Source organism: Saccopteryx bilineata, chromosome 3 (genome assembly GCF_036850765.1).
Source record: "Saccopteryx bilineata isolate mSacBil1 chromosome 3, mSacBil1_pri_phased_curated, whole genome shotgun sequence".
NCBI lineage: Eukaryota > Metazoa > Chordata > Mammalia > Chiroptera > Emballonuridae > Saccopteryx > Saccopteryx bilineata.
In genome coordinates, this window is record NC_089492.1 from 116935200 (window position 1) to 116950251 (window position 15052).

At 39.2% G+C, this 15052-nt stretch overlaps 1 protein-coding gene across 2 annotated transcripts in view; it reads left to right on the plus strand.

The window, feature by feature from the left end:
- Nucleotides 1-974: 974 nt before the first annotated feature.
- Nucleotides 975-15052, plus strand: part of PAPOLG (poly(A) polymerase gamma) — a 34268-nt gene continuing 20190 nt past the window's right edge. For both annotated transcript variants that reach the window (XM_066267192.1, XM_066267191.1), the window contains exons 1-6: nucleotides 975-1206; nucleotides 4001-4162; nucleotides 5646-5712; nucleotides 12433-12514; nucleotides 12969-13078; nucleotides 13609-13662. In XM_066267192.1, coding sequence (XP_066123289.1) covers nucleotides 1190-1206; nucleotides 4001-4162; nucleotides 5646-5712; nucleotides 12433-12514; nucleotides 12969-13078; nucleotides 13609-13662 — 492 coding nt within the window. In that variant the 5' untranslated portion in view covers nucleotides 975-1189. The remainder of the gene's footprint in view (nucleotides 1207-4000; nucleotides 4163-5645; nucleotides 5713-12432; nucleotides 12515-12968; nucleotides 13079-13608; nucleotides 13663-15052) is intronic.

Here is a 15052-nt window from a genome sequence, read left to right on the forward strand (position 1 = left end):
TCAAACAGTCCTCAGCATCCCAGGCTGACACTCTATCCACTGTGCCACTGCCTAATCAGGTGACAAATATCACTTATATTTAATTGTTTCCTCACTAAACTTCACGAGGCTAAAGAATACATCTGGTTTTGTGCACCATTAAATCACTGCCACCTAACACATGCTTCGCACAGACTAGGCTTTCAATAAATATTCTGAATAAATGAATAATTCTATATGTAATCTTCTTTACGTACTGTGACTCTTGAGCCACATTCCGAGAAAGAGCAGCTTCTTGACGTCCTTTTCCTGGTAATGATCTAGTATTTCACATTATTTCTACACTTCAACATTTTGAAATTCGTCATTATTTTCCCGTCTCCATCCTCACACTCTGGTAGAACATGATCTCTACTCTCTGGAAGTGCTTGACTTTGATTTTGCCTGACGTTTATCCTATTGCAAACTGCTAGCGATTCCTTTCTGCCTCCCTCACTTAACTACCAGGATGTCATGAATGAAGGGCGCCGGGCAAGTACTGAGAGGTGAACAATTAACTTCCCATTTACAAACTTGCTTTTCCTTGGGAAAACTGCAAAGTTACACGTTCGTGGTTGTGACCCGCTCACGACCGAATCTCCTCAACGAGTGGACTAATGAGGTAGGACTATGACTAAAGGTGTGGAATAACAGAAGAGTTAAAACAGTATTTGCTAGGTAAGATCTTTTAAAAAATATGATATAGGCTCTCATTAGAGAAACAAAAAAAATACGTTTCAAATTACCTTCCAAGCAGTTTGCCTGGATTAACAGTCCCACAGACAAAGAAGCAGACCAAAAGCTCTTGCCACGGACATTCTCAGCCAGCTCCCGCGCTCCTGTGAGCGGGGCCAGCAGAGCCTCCCGCGACCCGAAGGAGGAGGGGGCGGGATCGAGGGCGTGGCCAGGCTTTCGGGGGGCGGGGCCACGAGACGAGGGGCAGGCTGGGAAGCGGCGCCATATTGGCGTGGGCCGCGCTGTATTGTCATAAATAGAGCCGGTTATGTAGTGTTTTCACTACCCGGTTGGGTACCTCGGCCGTAGTGAGTGAGAAAGTGAGCGAGCAGGCGAGCTGCAAGCGACAGAAGAAAGTGGACAGGGGGAGAAGGGAAGGGCAAGAACGGGACTCCAGAGCGAGAGACCCTCGCGGGTGAGGGAGACGCAGGAAGCGATGAAAGAAACGTCTGCGTAAGTGGTGGGGGTCGGCGGTCGGGGGATGAGGCGGTGAGAGGTGGGCTGAGGTGGTCGGCCCGGAACTCGGTTGCCGTGCTCTGGCTGGAGCTAGCCCGGGTGGTCTCCTTCCCCGCTCCGGTCGGTCGGCCGGCAGGGGTACCACCCCTACAGCCGGCGGCTCACCTGGCCACAGTCCTGCGCATTGCACGGACTCGGGGACTCCGGGAGTCCCCATCTGCCCCCAGCTGTCCCGCCTCCGAGGACGACCCCAGACGAAGAAGCGGCGGGAGAGAGACGAGTGTGTCCGTGAAGAGAAATTGTCGGTCACTCTCCTGCCCCCAGTACTGTCTGAACCGGTCTCTTCTGTCTGCATTGGCGCAGACACCATCCCCCTACCTCCCCCTCCTCTCTTCCCGACCCGCTGTCTCCAGTTCTTCAGGAGTGAATGATCTACTCCTTTCTCTTTAATAAAGGCCGTGGTCTTCTCGCCCTCCCCACCTGCCCATAACACACCTACCGGACTGTACCGCCTGCTCACACACACTTCGATAAGTCACAAATCGTTTCCGTGCTTGGCGGAAGATTTTGTTGTACCTTCTCATATTTTGGGTCATTAGGAAAAATGAGAAAATGCAGAGAATAACATAAACATTCATCTCTCCCAAAAAGCAAAATAGTGTGTGTGTGCTGACATATCTTTATTTAAAAGAAATCGTTCCAAATACATCTGAAGGATTCTCGTACCGCCTAATCTGGTCCCATTCGCCTCTCTCTTCCGAGTTCCCCACAGTCCTGACTTTGATGGTTATTGCTGCATGTTTTTTTGATGCCATTACTACATACTACCTAAATGTACATAATAACTGGCTTTGTTTTTAAGCTTTATATGACCATTATCACACTTGTCATTCTACAACTCGCTTCTTTAGTGTAGCATAGCTTCTTTGAGCTTTGTCTACGTTAATATTTTTAGCTCTAGATAATTCATATTAACTGGTGTGTTGTATTTCATTGTAGGGCTATGCCCTAATTTAGTTCTTTTCCTGCTAGTGACTATTTTGGGTTGTTTCTATTAATAGTTTTTAATGTTACATACAGTGTGGCAGTGAACATTCTTGTATGCATCTTCTTGTACATATGTACAGAAATTTCTCTTACATGTTTACCTGTAAGTGAAATTCATGAGTTGAAGTGAATGTGGGATTCTGTTGCTTGATGTTTTGCTCTTTTGGTTTTTTGGTTGTCCACCCCCCACCCCCCCCATCTAGAGGATGGAAGTTCAAAACCACAGATTTGTAATTTCCGTGCTTGTGGGGCCTTAGACAGCCAACTTTTTTAGCATACATATAAGTGGAACCAAAATGATAATTAGTGTCAAAACTGAAGTAGTTATGGAAGGGAGAATGGAATGGTGGAAAGATCATGGGTTTTGGAGTTCAAATTCTGACTCTTCTATATTTTTGGATCTTAGGTACTTACCTGTAAAGTGGCACTTATTCAATACCTTCCTCTCAGGTTTATTGTTGAGATTAATTGAATAATCATATATAATTAATTGGTTCCCACCCATTTACCGTGTACTTATAAACACACACAAACAATACCAAAACACCTCTCTAGCTCTGTTAGAGGTAAAAGAGCTAAATCTTTAAAGAAGGTACAACTTGAAATAACTAATTGAAATTTTGTTCTATGGCACAATAAATACTAGAAAGAAACTAAAATTACCAGTAATGATGTTTCCCTTTTGTTTCTTTGAGTCATTTCAGGTATGTAGACTATTTTATCTTCCATTTGATTCTCTCTAAAGAAATTTTTAACCAAAGAGCATATGATAAGCTAATGTATTGACCAGTTAAAATTCAGAAACAGTCACTATTGTATTTTTGTGTGTTATTGTTTACAGCACTAGTTTATTCATTTAAAAGACTGCTCTTTAAGTTTACATTCTTACTATAGGTGTTAATGGTCCTCCATGAAAGGATGGCTAAGATGGATGATAGGTTTAGTTAGTTGTATATGTTTGTTTTTACTTTTATTTTGTAGCATTGTTAAAAGTTTAGCATAGCAACCCATATTAGTCCCAAATTTTATTTTGAAATTATTAATATGTGTAAATCCAAAAATCTCAAATTCTGTTGTGCTAACTTCAAGACTATAATTTCCTGATGGCTAGGATGTTTTTAAGGGTAACTTATATTCTATAAAATGTTACCATTTAATGTAAAGCATTTGATAATTATTCAGTGTGAAAATGGTCCGAGTACCAGTCTAAATGAAGGAATAATTAACTAGAGTCACGAAATGTTAGGACTCTTAACTGATTTCTTTTTAAAAGCCATAATATTTCACAAGGACCCTCTAATGTGATATTTTTATTTCTTGGGAGAGGGGCATTCTTTTTATTTAGAGCTTTCTTTCAAGTGGCTGACTGCTTTTCAGAGATTGAATCTAGATGGTACTTGACTAAGTCTATGGGGTATAGTGGAGGTGGCCCTGGCCCAACTCCCATTCAGGCCTTTTGTGTTTGAGCTGAGTGGTGTTGGCACAGTTGTCCTAATGCCAACACATGCTGCTTTTGGCTTAAAAAGACATCATAATTATGAAGGCTGGAGACAGTATGAATAGCCTTTCATCAATATAAACACAAAATACCCGTTTTTCCTTTTAAAATAAAGGTCCCTGCTGTGACTGTTAGTATTAATAAGTAAACCTTTAAGGTAGCTAAATTAATGAGTGGATTGAGAAATTCAGTGTATCAGTATGATATGCTTTAACTTTTTTCTGCTGTTTTGTTTTTCTTGAACAGAAACACTGTGCTGGACAGTCAGCGTCAACAAAAGCATTATGGAATCACCTCTCCAATTAGCTTGGCATGTCCTAAAGAAATTGATCACATTTACACACAGAAACTAATTGATGCCATGAAACCATTTGGAGTGTTTGAAGATGAGGAAGAACTGAACCACAGGTATGTCACTTAAAAATGCAAAATATTTTATAGTATGCTTTTTAGTCATTAATTTTACATACATATATCAGGGTACCTCCTATGTCCCTGCCAAGGGATTTAAATAAAGGAAAAAATGAAGAGAAATCTTGGTTCTTCTGGAACTTACATTTTAGGGTGGAGGTTAGGGAAGGAGACTAACAATTAGCAAATAAGTAAAAAATAAATAAAAATACATGTTACATGTGACAAATGCTACTGAGAAAAATAAAGCTGGGAGTGGAGGTTGTCAGTGAAGTTCCTTGACATTTCAGGGAAAATTTGGAGATGAGGGAGCTATGTGGACTGTTAAGGGAAGAGCATTCTAGGTAGATGACTGGAGGTGAGAGTGTACCTGCTTTGTTTAAGGAATATATAGCAAGGTGGCCTCAGTGTTTGAAGCAAAATGAATAAACAGGAGAATATGGGCTTAAAGAAAGGTGGAAAGGAGTCTGTAGGGGACGGTCACTTAGGACAATGTAAGCCGTTATAAAAGTTTTGGCTTTTACTCAAGTGAAATAGGAAGCTATTAGGGTTTTGACCAGAAGGTTCGTATGATTTACTCATGTTTTAACAGTCTCTGGCTGCCTATGTTGAGAATAGACTGAAGGGGGATCAAGTTTTTTGACCTGGGGAAACTAGTTAGAAGGCTGTTATAATCCAGGGAGGAAATGATGGTGGCCTGAACTGAGGGGGTGGGGAGGCAGTGATGGTGATAAGTAGTAGAATTTTGGATATGTTTTAAAGTTAGGGTTGTCTGATGGCTGTGGAATGTGTGAGAGAAAAAGGAGAGAGGGGATTGAGGATGATGCCAAGATTTTTGATCTCAGCATTTGAAGGATAGAATTTCATTACCTGGGTTAGACTGAAGGAGTTGCAAGTTTGGACAGAACTAGGAATTCAGTTTTCATGTTATCTTTGAGATGCCTAAAATCTATTTCTCTCTTTTTTAAGATATATGGATTTGGATGTGCCATTGGTTGCAAGTTTGTTTTAATATCAAACTTTTTTTTTCAAGTTGCTTTTATTAAGAATATTATTTCATAAAAATTAGCCAATAATTATTTTACCCATTTTAATTATCTAAAAACCTATGATTTTCAATAATCGAATGCTAATCTCTTATCACATTGAGTTGATTTTATTCTATAGTAAAACAAAAAAAGTTGACAACTCATTTGGTCTTTGCAGCCTTATTGAAAGTAACTTTGACTTTATTAGGCTTTCTGAATTTTTAAAATAGCTCAAAGAACAAAAACTATTATCATTTATCATCTCTTTAGAACTCTTAGGGACCTAAGAATGCTAAAGAGATGTGCCATGTATCAACAGATGTTATAGTATTAACATGTATATAATATGTTTTTACCCTAACACCAACACAGAGGTACTGACTATATGTTTAATTTTTAAAATACTGTTTGTGTTTTTGTTTTCATCTAAAGCATGTTATTTTTTATTGTAGGCTGGTTGTTCTTGGTAAATTGAACAATTTAGTAAAAGAATGGATTTCCGATGTTAGTGAGAGTAAGGTAAGACTTTTAAACTACAGTGAATTCATAGTTTCATTACTTCCTAGTCTTTTAGTCATGGTATTAAGATACAGGATTTGAGAATACTGTTTCCCCACATGTAAGATGCCTGCATATATAAGACGCACCTTAATTTTGGGTCCTGAAATTTGAAAAATAAATGTATTACATCAAGTTATTGAACTCAACTTTTATTTATCATAAAATTCATTTAATTCCTCATCACTGTCAAAACTTCCATCCATTAGCTTGTCCTCATCTGTGTCAGATGACGAATCACTGTCTTCAGCAATAAGTGTAAAAAAGTGGGAAATGCAAGTAAAAAAAATATCTACAACCACTGTATAGGACGCACCCAGTTTTTAGATCCCAAATATTTTGGAAAGGAGTGCATCTTATACATGGGGAAATATGATAATTTGAAATACATTTAAACTGGCTCTATGATATACTTGGTAATGAATTGGTCTAGACAGTTGAGTATCTTAAAAAAATAATAATAAAGGAGGATTTACCCCAGAGATAGCCAATGTCTAGGTAAAATTCCACATAAATGTTTTGCGTGACCACAACTTAAATATCAAGGGATTGTACTTAAAAAGCCAGATATCAGCCTGACCAGGTGGTGGTGCAGTGGATAGAGCGTCGACTGAGATGCGGAGGACCCAGGTTCGAGACCCCAATGTTGCCAGCTTGAGCACGGGCTCATCTGGTTTGAGCAGAGCTCACCAGCCTGGACCCAAGGTTGCTGGCTTGAGCAAGGGGTTACTCAGTCTGCTGTAGCCTCCTGGCCAAGGCACATATGAGAAATCAATCAATGAACAACAAAGGTGTCACAACAAAAAACTAATGATTGATGCTTCTCATCTCTCTCCGTTCCTGTCTGTCTCTATCTATTCCTCTCTCTGACTCTATCTCTGTCTCTGTGTAAAAAAAAAAACACCAGATATCAGACTTCTTGGGAAATACCAGATCTAGCAATACTGGGCCCGCCTTCGTGGAAGGTGGAAGAGGCTAGAATGGAATTGGGCTCCTGCCCTCCAGGGATGGCTCACAGCTTCTACCACCCCTGCCCGCTCTGAAGCAGCAGCTGTCATTTATCAGTCAGTTTCTGTGTTTCTTATGGGTACTTCCCTTATTTGCATACCTGCCTTGCCCCTGAGACATTGGAGTTTGCAAATCCTAATTTATAATTATACAAATTTTTCTTCTAAAACCAATAGCATTTTTCTTGCTCTCTTGAAGTATTTTTAATATAATTGAATTTTTGTTTGAGAATTATCACTATGAATATTATTTTACTGGCTGTACAAAAATAAGGTAGGGCATGTTCAACTGAATGATACTATTAGCTCTTTGATTAAAGTGGCTCAAACTGTTGCGTTTAAGATTTTTGCTTGTTTTTTAATAGTTTTCCCATTTTACCCTTAACAGCAGTCAGCTGAAAGTTAATGTGTCTCTCTGCAAAGTCCCTTTCTACTCTTTAATCTGCATGGGTTCAGAAATTACCTAAACATCTGTTAGACTTCTTTCCTTTACAACTTTTATTATTTCTTTCTGTACCTATGATACATATTTAAAATTGGTTCTTTTAAACAAAACTATGACTAAGGTTATGAGGAACTCTGCTAAATCTATAGTCATTGAGTTTAAATAAATGGTCTTTATGCTGTTTATGTTTTGCTGCCAAATGGCTGTTGGCTCATTTCTGAGCTCTCAGCAGGGTTATCAAAGTGTTCAGATAAGTTGAATTCTGAGCAGGTTAAATGGTAGTCATGAGTAATAAAAAAAATTTGTTCCTGACCAGGTGGTGATGCAGTGGATAGAGCGTTGGACTGGGACGTGGAGGACCCAGATTCCAAACCCCAAGGTCACCAGCTTGAGTGTGGGCTCATCTGGTTTGAGCAAGGCTCACCAGTTTGAGCCCAAGGTCGCTGGCTTGAGCAAGGAGTTACTCGGTCTGCTGTAGCCCCCCTCCCCCTTCCCAGTCAAGGCACATATGAGAAAGCAATCAGTGAATAACTAATGTGCCGCAACAAAGAATTGATGCTTCTCATCTCTCTCCCTTCTTGTCTGTCTGTCCCTATCTGTCCCTCTCTCTGTCTCTCTCTGTTTCTGTCACACAAAAAATTTATTTCTCTGCTACTAGGTAATTAGCTCCTTAAGAAAAAGAACTGTCTCATTTACCTGCACAGGCCCAGGGCAGGGCTCAGGCATTATAAATAAATGTTTGGGGAACCTGTTGTCCCCCTCTAATCAGTCCATAATTGCAATGGGTATGCAAACCAAATGTTCAACTTGTGAGAATTACATTAAAATTAGAGTAACAAGCTTCATAATTTGTGTATGGTCTTTTTTATTTAATTAATGAATTTATTAATTTGTATTTTTCTCAAGTGAGATGTAAGGAGGCAGAGAGACCCCGGCATGCACCCGACTGGGATCCACTGGGCAAGCCCACTAACGGGCGATGCTCTGCCCATCTGGGGCGTTGTTCTATTGCAACCAGAGCCATTCCAGCGCCTGAGGCGGAGGCCACAGAGCCATCCTCAGCACCCGGGCCAACTTTGCTCCAGTGGAGCCTTGGCTGCAGGAGGGGAAGAGAGAGACAGACAGGAAGAAGAGGGGGAAGGGAGGAGAAGCAGATAGGCACTTCTCCTGTGTGCCCTGGCCAGGAATCTAACCCGGGACTTCCACATGCCAGGCCAACACTCTACCACTGAGCCAACTGGCAAGGCTGTTGTGTTTGGTCTTTATGTCAACCATTGCAGCTGTGCTGAGTCTTTGCTTCCAGCCCTATTCAAAGATGCATTCAAGATAAGTCATGTGTTATTATTTGCAAAAAGAGCTAGATTAGTTTGTTGAGAACTGCACCTTAATTTTCTACTACATGGTTTCTTTGCATTTAAAAGAAAAATCTAGTAGAATTCTGTTCCAAGGTCAAAGGTTTTTTTATGTGTTTTTTTTTAATTAATGGGATTGCTTTTTATTTTACTTTAATCATATTAGTGCTTTAATCTGCAAAAACTGGTAGCTGGTTTTCACTTAAAATTTTTTTTAATTTAAATTTGTTTTAACATTTTCCATTGTGTGGATAAGGTGATTATAATTCCCTTTCATTTATGCATGTTTTAGTTTGGGAAACCTGAAGGATTTGAATTAGATCAAAGATTATTTGAATATTCTTTCCACATTTGGGATAAACAGTCTGTAACTCCAGATCAAAGCTTTTTTTTTTTTTTACAAATCTAAAATTTTAGTTACTAGGTTTATGGCAAAAATATTTTATTCTGAGATACAGTATGTTACTTTCTCAAAATCATACAAGAATCATGTTTTATGGCCTTGGCCGGTGGTTCAGTAGATAGAGCATTGGCCTTGCATATGGACATCCTGGGTTCAATTCCTGGTCAGGGCACACAGGAGAGGCGGCCATCTGCTTCTCCCCTAACCCCCTCCCTTCTCTGTCTCTTCCCCTCCCACAGCCGGTGGCTGGATTGGTTCCAGTGTTGGCCCTGGGTGCTGAGGATAGCTCTGTTGATTTGAGCATTGGCCCCAGACGGGGTGCAGAGTTGATCCCAGTCAGGGCTCATGCAGGAGACTGCCTCACTATCTCCTCTCCTCTCACCTTAAAAAAAAAAATCATGTTTTTCAAAGTAGGAAGGTATGAAGGAGTAAGGTAAATTAAAAAGTCCTGGCTTCTCTGTTCTATTGGTTCACATTAATCATCAGTAAATTTACTGACTCCTTTATAGCTATAAAATTATTTGTAATACTCTTGAAACATTAATATCCATTAAGCAGAGGAAGTAGCAAACAATATCCTATTATACAGATAATTTTATCCAAGTTAATCAGATATTCTTTGGAACTTGCACTAGGCACTGTGGGGAAATAAGTCAGAGACAAAGTTCTCAACCTTCCAAGGAATTTAAATATAGTTGAAGAGATGGGACGTCCATGCAGAAAAAAAGAAAGGTCATTAAATACAGTGTAAAAGGGGTTAAAGATAATAGAAGAACAGTGGGAGGTAATAAAGAGCTCATTATGGAGGGAAAGATAATAGAGAAGTCTTCATGAAAGAGGTGAAACTTGAAGTGAACTTTGAAAACTACTGCTCACAAAAATTAGGGGATATTTCAAAAACAAATATGAAACAATAAAATATCCCCTAATTTTTGTGAGCAGTGTAGATGGTGTTAAGAGACCCAAGAAAGATGGGCAAGCATTCAAGGCAGGGGAAAATGGCAAATGCAGTGAGAAAGAGACCAGATTATTGACAGGTTGACAGTTGGAGCTTCAGAAGGGAAGATTCAGGAGACAAGGCAAGAAAGTGAAAATTCTTAGGATCCAAGGATCCTTACCTCAGTAGTCAGGGAAGAATGCATTGGCAAGTTTTTAAGTAGAACAGTTCTAATAGAATAGTTTAAGAACATTAGAGAATTTTGTACAAAATGGAGTAAGGAAAAATAAAAACTAAGGGCAAGAGGATAGCTTTGTGATACCACTAAATAGCCTAGAATTAGGGGTGGTAGTTGAATAGAAAGGAGACGACATGAGGGATATAAACTAAGAACTGTAAGCCAGCCTGACCAGGTGGTGGTGCAGTGGATAGAACGTCAGACTGGGATGCCGAGGACCCAGGTTCGAGACCCCAAGGTCGCTGGCTCGAGCAAGGGATTACTCAGTCTGCCAAAGGCCTGCGGTCAAGGCACATATGAAAAAGCAATCAATGAACAGCTAAGGCAGGGGTCCCCAAACTACGGCCCGCAGGCCACATGCGGCCCCCTGAGGCCATTTATCCAGCTCCCGCCTCACTTCTGGAAGGGGCACCTCTTTCATTGGTGGTCAGTGAGAGGAGCATAGTTCCCATTGAAATACTGGTCAGTTTTTTTATTTAAATTTACTTGTTCTTTATTTTAAATATTATATTTGTTTCCGTTTTGTTTTTTTACTTTAAAATAAGATATGTGCAGTGTTGCATAGGGATTTGTTCATAGTTTTTTTTATACTCCGGCCCTCCAGCGGTCTGAGGGACAGTGAACTGGCCCTCTGTGTAAAAAGTTTGGGGACCCCTGAGCTAAGGTGTCGCAATGCACAATGAAAAACTAATGATTGATGCTTCTCATCTCTCCATTCCTGTCTGTCTGTCCCTGTCTATCCCTCTCTCTGACTCTCTCTCTCTGTAAAAAAACAACAACAACAAAAATCTGTAAACCAAGAAGATAATGACTATAGGTAAAGAAACTGAGGAATAGAAAGAGAAATCAGCCTGACCAAGTCATAGCGCAGTGGAGAGAATGTCGGACTGGGATGCAGAGGACCCAGTTTCGAAACCCCGAGGTCGCCAGCTTGAGCGTGGGCTCATCTGGTTTGAGCAAGGCTCACCAGCTTGGACCCAAGGCCGCTGGCTTGAGCAAGGGGTCTCTCGGTCTGCTGTAGCCCCATGGTCAGGGCACATATGAGAAAGCAATCAATGAACAACTAAGGTGTCGCTACGAAAAACTGATGATTGATACTTCTCATCTCTCTCCGTTCCTGTCTGTTCCTATCTGTCTCTCTATATCTTTGTCACAAAAAAAAGAAAGAAAGAAAGAAATAGAGAAATCAGCAAGGATACCTGGTTTATCATAGAATCTTTTGCTAGTTTCAGGCATGGATATTGAAGTGTATCATAATGTCCAAGTGAAAATATCTGATGGGCAAATAGAATTGGCTCTAGAGGGAAGTGAAAAGAAGCATTATAATTCTAGTATAATCAAAGAGATGTTAATTAAAGCTATTAGATTAGCTTTCATAAGGAAATCATGTCAAGATGACCCCCTTGCTTGCAGAAATGTGGCTGAGCCAGAATCAAAAAATTAATCTGTCACAAAAACCAAAGGAGAGATGGAATTAGTCAAGAGGATGATAATGTAGAGAGCTGAAAGTGCATTAGTTTGGAAATGTTCCTTGTGATTGAGCATGATGGAACCAAAGACAGGCAATTGGAAGGGACAAGTAGGATCAAGTGATAAAAAGTGTTTTTCTTCAGATAGAGATGTGTGTATGTGAAATGGGCATGCATTTGTTTTGTCTTACCTCTGGGGATACCCTCCTTACTGCAGGGGCCAACCATAAGACTCCTAACTGCCCACTGGTTCCACAGTAATGGTGATTTATAAAGTAGGAAAGTAACTTTACTTTATAAAATTTATAAAGCAGAGTTACAGCAAGTTAAAGCATATAATATAATTACTTACCACGTACTTTATGTTGGATTTTCGCTCAGTTTGGCAGAATAAATCTTTATAAAACAATTTACTATAGTTAAATCTATCTATTTATACTTTGGTTGCTCCGCTACCGCCCACCATGAAAGCTGGAACGCCCACTAGTGGGTGGTAGGGACCAGGTTGACTACCACTGATTTAGAACATAAAAACACAACTAAGCCACAGAAAAAGACTGAAATATACTCTACTGTACATTGTACTGTAGTAACAGAAAAAGTGACAAAGAATGAGTGTTTGCCCACATAGTTCGTACGTATGACACTAACAGCATAAGCCAAAACACTCATGTCAATTTTTAAGTTTATGGGAGTGAACATCATAAACTCGAAATGTATGTTGAGAATGTCATAACCCAAGGACCTCCTGTATATATCTGTAGCATTTAGGTAATATTTATGCTAAATAACTTGAACAGTTGAATGCCTTTTGTTTAACTTTATTTTAGAATCTCCCACCTTCTGTTGTGGCTACTGTTGGTGGTAAAATTTTCACATTTGGCTCCTACAGGCTTGGAGTACACACCAAAGGTAACTATTTTTCTATATTCTACTAGTAAGGACTTTCAATAACAAATGTTTATTTGTTCATAATTTAAAAATACAGAAGAGCCTGACCTGTGGTGGTGCAGTGGATAAAGCGTCGACCTGGAAATGCTGAGGTCGCCAGTTCAAAACCCTGTGCTTGCCTGGTCAAGGCACATATGGGAGTTGATGCTTCCAGCTCCTGCCCCCTTCTCTCTCTGTCTCTCTCTCCTCTCTGTCTCTCTCTCTCTCCCTCTCTCTCTCTTCTCTAAAAATGAATAAATAAAAAATAAAAAAAATTATAAATACAGAAGAAAAATATTCCCATTATCTTACTGTTCAGAGCTAATTACTAACATTTTCCTATAGTCATTACATACTTTGTTACATAGATATGTTTGTGTGTACTTAACAAAAGTATACACAGTGTACTCTTCTTGATAAATACTTTAATCTGCAGGAGCTGACATTGATGCGCTTTGTGTAGCTCCAAGACATGTGGAGAGAGCTGATTTTTTTCAGTCTTTTTTTGAAAAATTGAAACATCAAGATGGCATTAGAAATTTAAGAGTAAGTATCCTCTGGTTGACTATTTGAACTTCTTAACAAATAGTTGTAAAAGCTAGAGCTTATGATTGTTGAATTATTTAAGAAGTTGCTATATCTAATTAAAATAATGAATAATAATTAAGAACATGGACTTTATAGTTTACAGATCTGGATTTGAATCTAGAAATCTACCACATATTAGCTCTTAGATTTTGGTTAAGTTACCTATTCTCTCTGAGCCTTAGTTTTCTAGCTTGTAAAATGGAGGCAGAATAATAAATAACATTTTTATAAGGTTTTTCTGAGGATTGATGAAATAATTTACATAAATATAAAGTTCAATTAGTAGTAACTCTTTATCATAGACACTTTTTGTATCTTACATAACACAGTCACAAAGTAGAAGTGCTTACCTACAATGTGATACCAAGAACATTTTCACTTTTTCTGTTAAAATATAAATTGGGTAGGAGCAAAGATATTCACATTATTAGCAGTTAGGAAGGATGTAGAAAGGATTATACCTTATATATAATTGTTTTTGTTTGTAGGCTGTAGAGGATGCCTTTGTACCTGTTATAAAATTTGAATTTGATGGAATTGAAGTAAGTGTTATATTTTTCTGACTTTTCAGTTAAACTATTTAACACATAGGATTTTTTTTAGTTGTTTTTTTTAACAATTAAGAACATATTTTAACCCTTTGAGTAGTGAGTTTTTTTCATGCTCGCTGACCCCCCCCCCCAAATGCAATTTTTTTCAAAAAATGAAATTAGCCCTGGCTGGTTGGCTCAGTGGTAGAGCGTCGGCCTGGCGTGCAGAAGTCCCGGGTTTGATTCCCGGCCAGGGCACATAGGAGAAGTGCCCATCTGCTTCTCCACCCCTCCCCCTCTCCTTCCTTTCTTGTCTCTCTCTTCCCCTCCCGCAGCAAGGCTCCATTGGAGCAAAGATGGCCCGGGGGGCGCTGGGGATGGCTCCTTGGCCTCTGCCCCAGGCACTAGAGTGGCTCTGGTCGCAACAGAGCGATACCCCGGAGGGGCAGAGCATCACCCCCTGGTGGGCATGCCGGGTGGATCCCGGTCGGGCGTATGCGGGAGTCTGTCTGACTGTCTCTCCCCGTTTCCAGCTTCAGAAAAATACAAAAAAAAAAAAAAAAGAAAGAAAGAAAGAAATTAGTTCCAGTTACAGTTTTATTAACTTAAAATCGTTTGTTTGATAACCCATTTATAAAATAAGAACATATATTTGCCTTTTTTTAATGTTGCCTTACACAGTTTTAAAATAAATCGATTGTTCTCTGAATAGTCAGGAGGCACAAGGACATACATGAACGTTCGTACTACTCAAAGGGTTAAAGAACCAAATAGTCTTTCGTCCCTCTACTTCTTTCATATTTGTTGACTTCTCAACATGGTACATGAACTAATTTTTATTCCTACCCTATTCTTTTAATTCCCATAATTGCCTGACATTATTATATTATTATCATTTTGGTGGAAGCAGTATTTATTATTTACTTTATTATGATCTTATAAATAATGTTCAGAACTGAGCACAAAGTATCTAGATTACCATTCTTTGCTGTGTAGCATTTTGTTTTCTTGGGAGTTGCTTTGCAATTTGTTTGCTTGAGCCACAAATTGAGATTACTTCAAACCCACCCTGCTCTATTTGTCTAAATCTCTTTTAAATAGAGATATATGTTTCTCAGGTATTCTGTCATAATCCTGAAAAAATACCTGAGTCGTCTTATCTATTTCAGTCCTCATTGATTACCCTCCATGGCTGGCATACAGCTGTCATCCTGACATCTTTTTTTTTTTTTTTTTTTTTTTTTTGCTATTACTCTGGGATTTCCTTTTGCCTCTTCATAGAGTTTTCTTTCTTGACTTTCATATTAGTGGCATTCATCCACTAGTTTTCTGAGAAAGATTACATTTTTAAACTATTACATGTTTAAAAATGTCTTTATTCTCTTCTCAGAGAAGAAGAGTA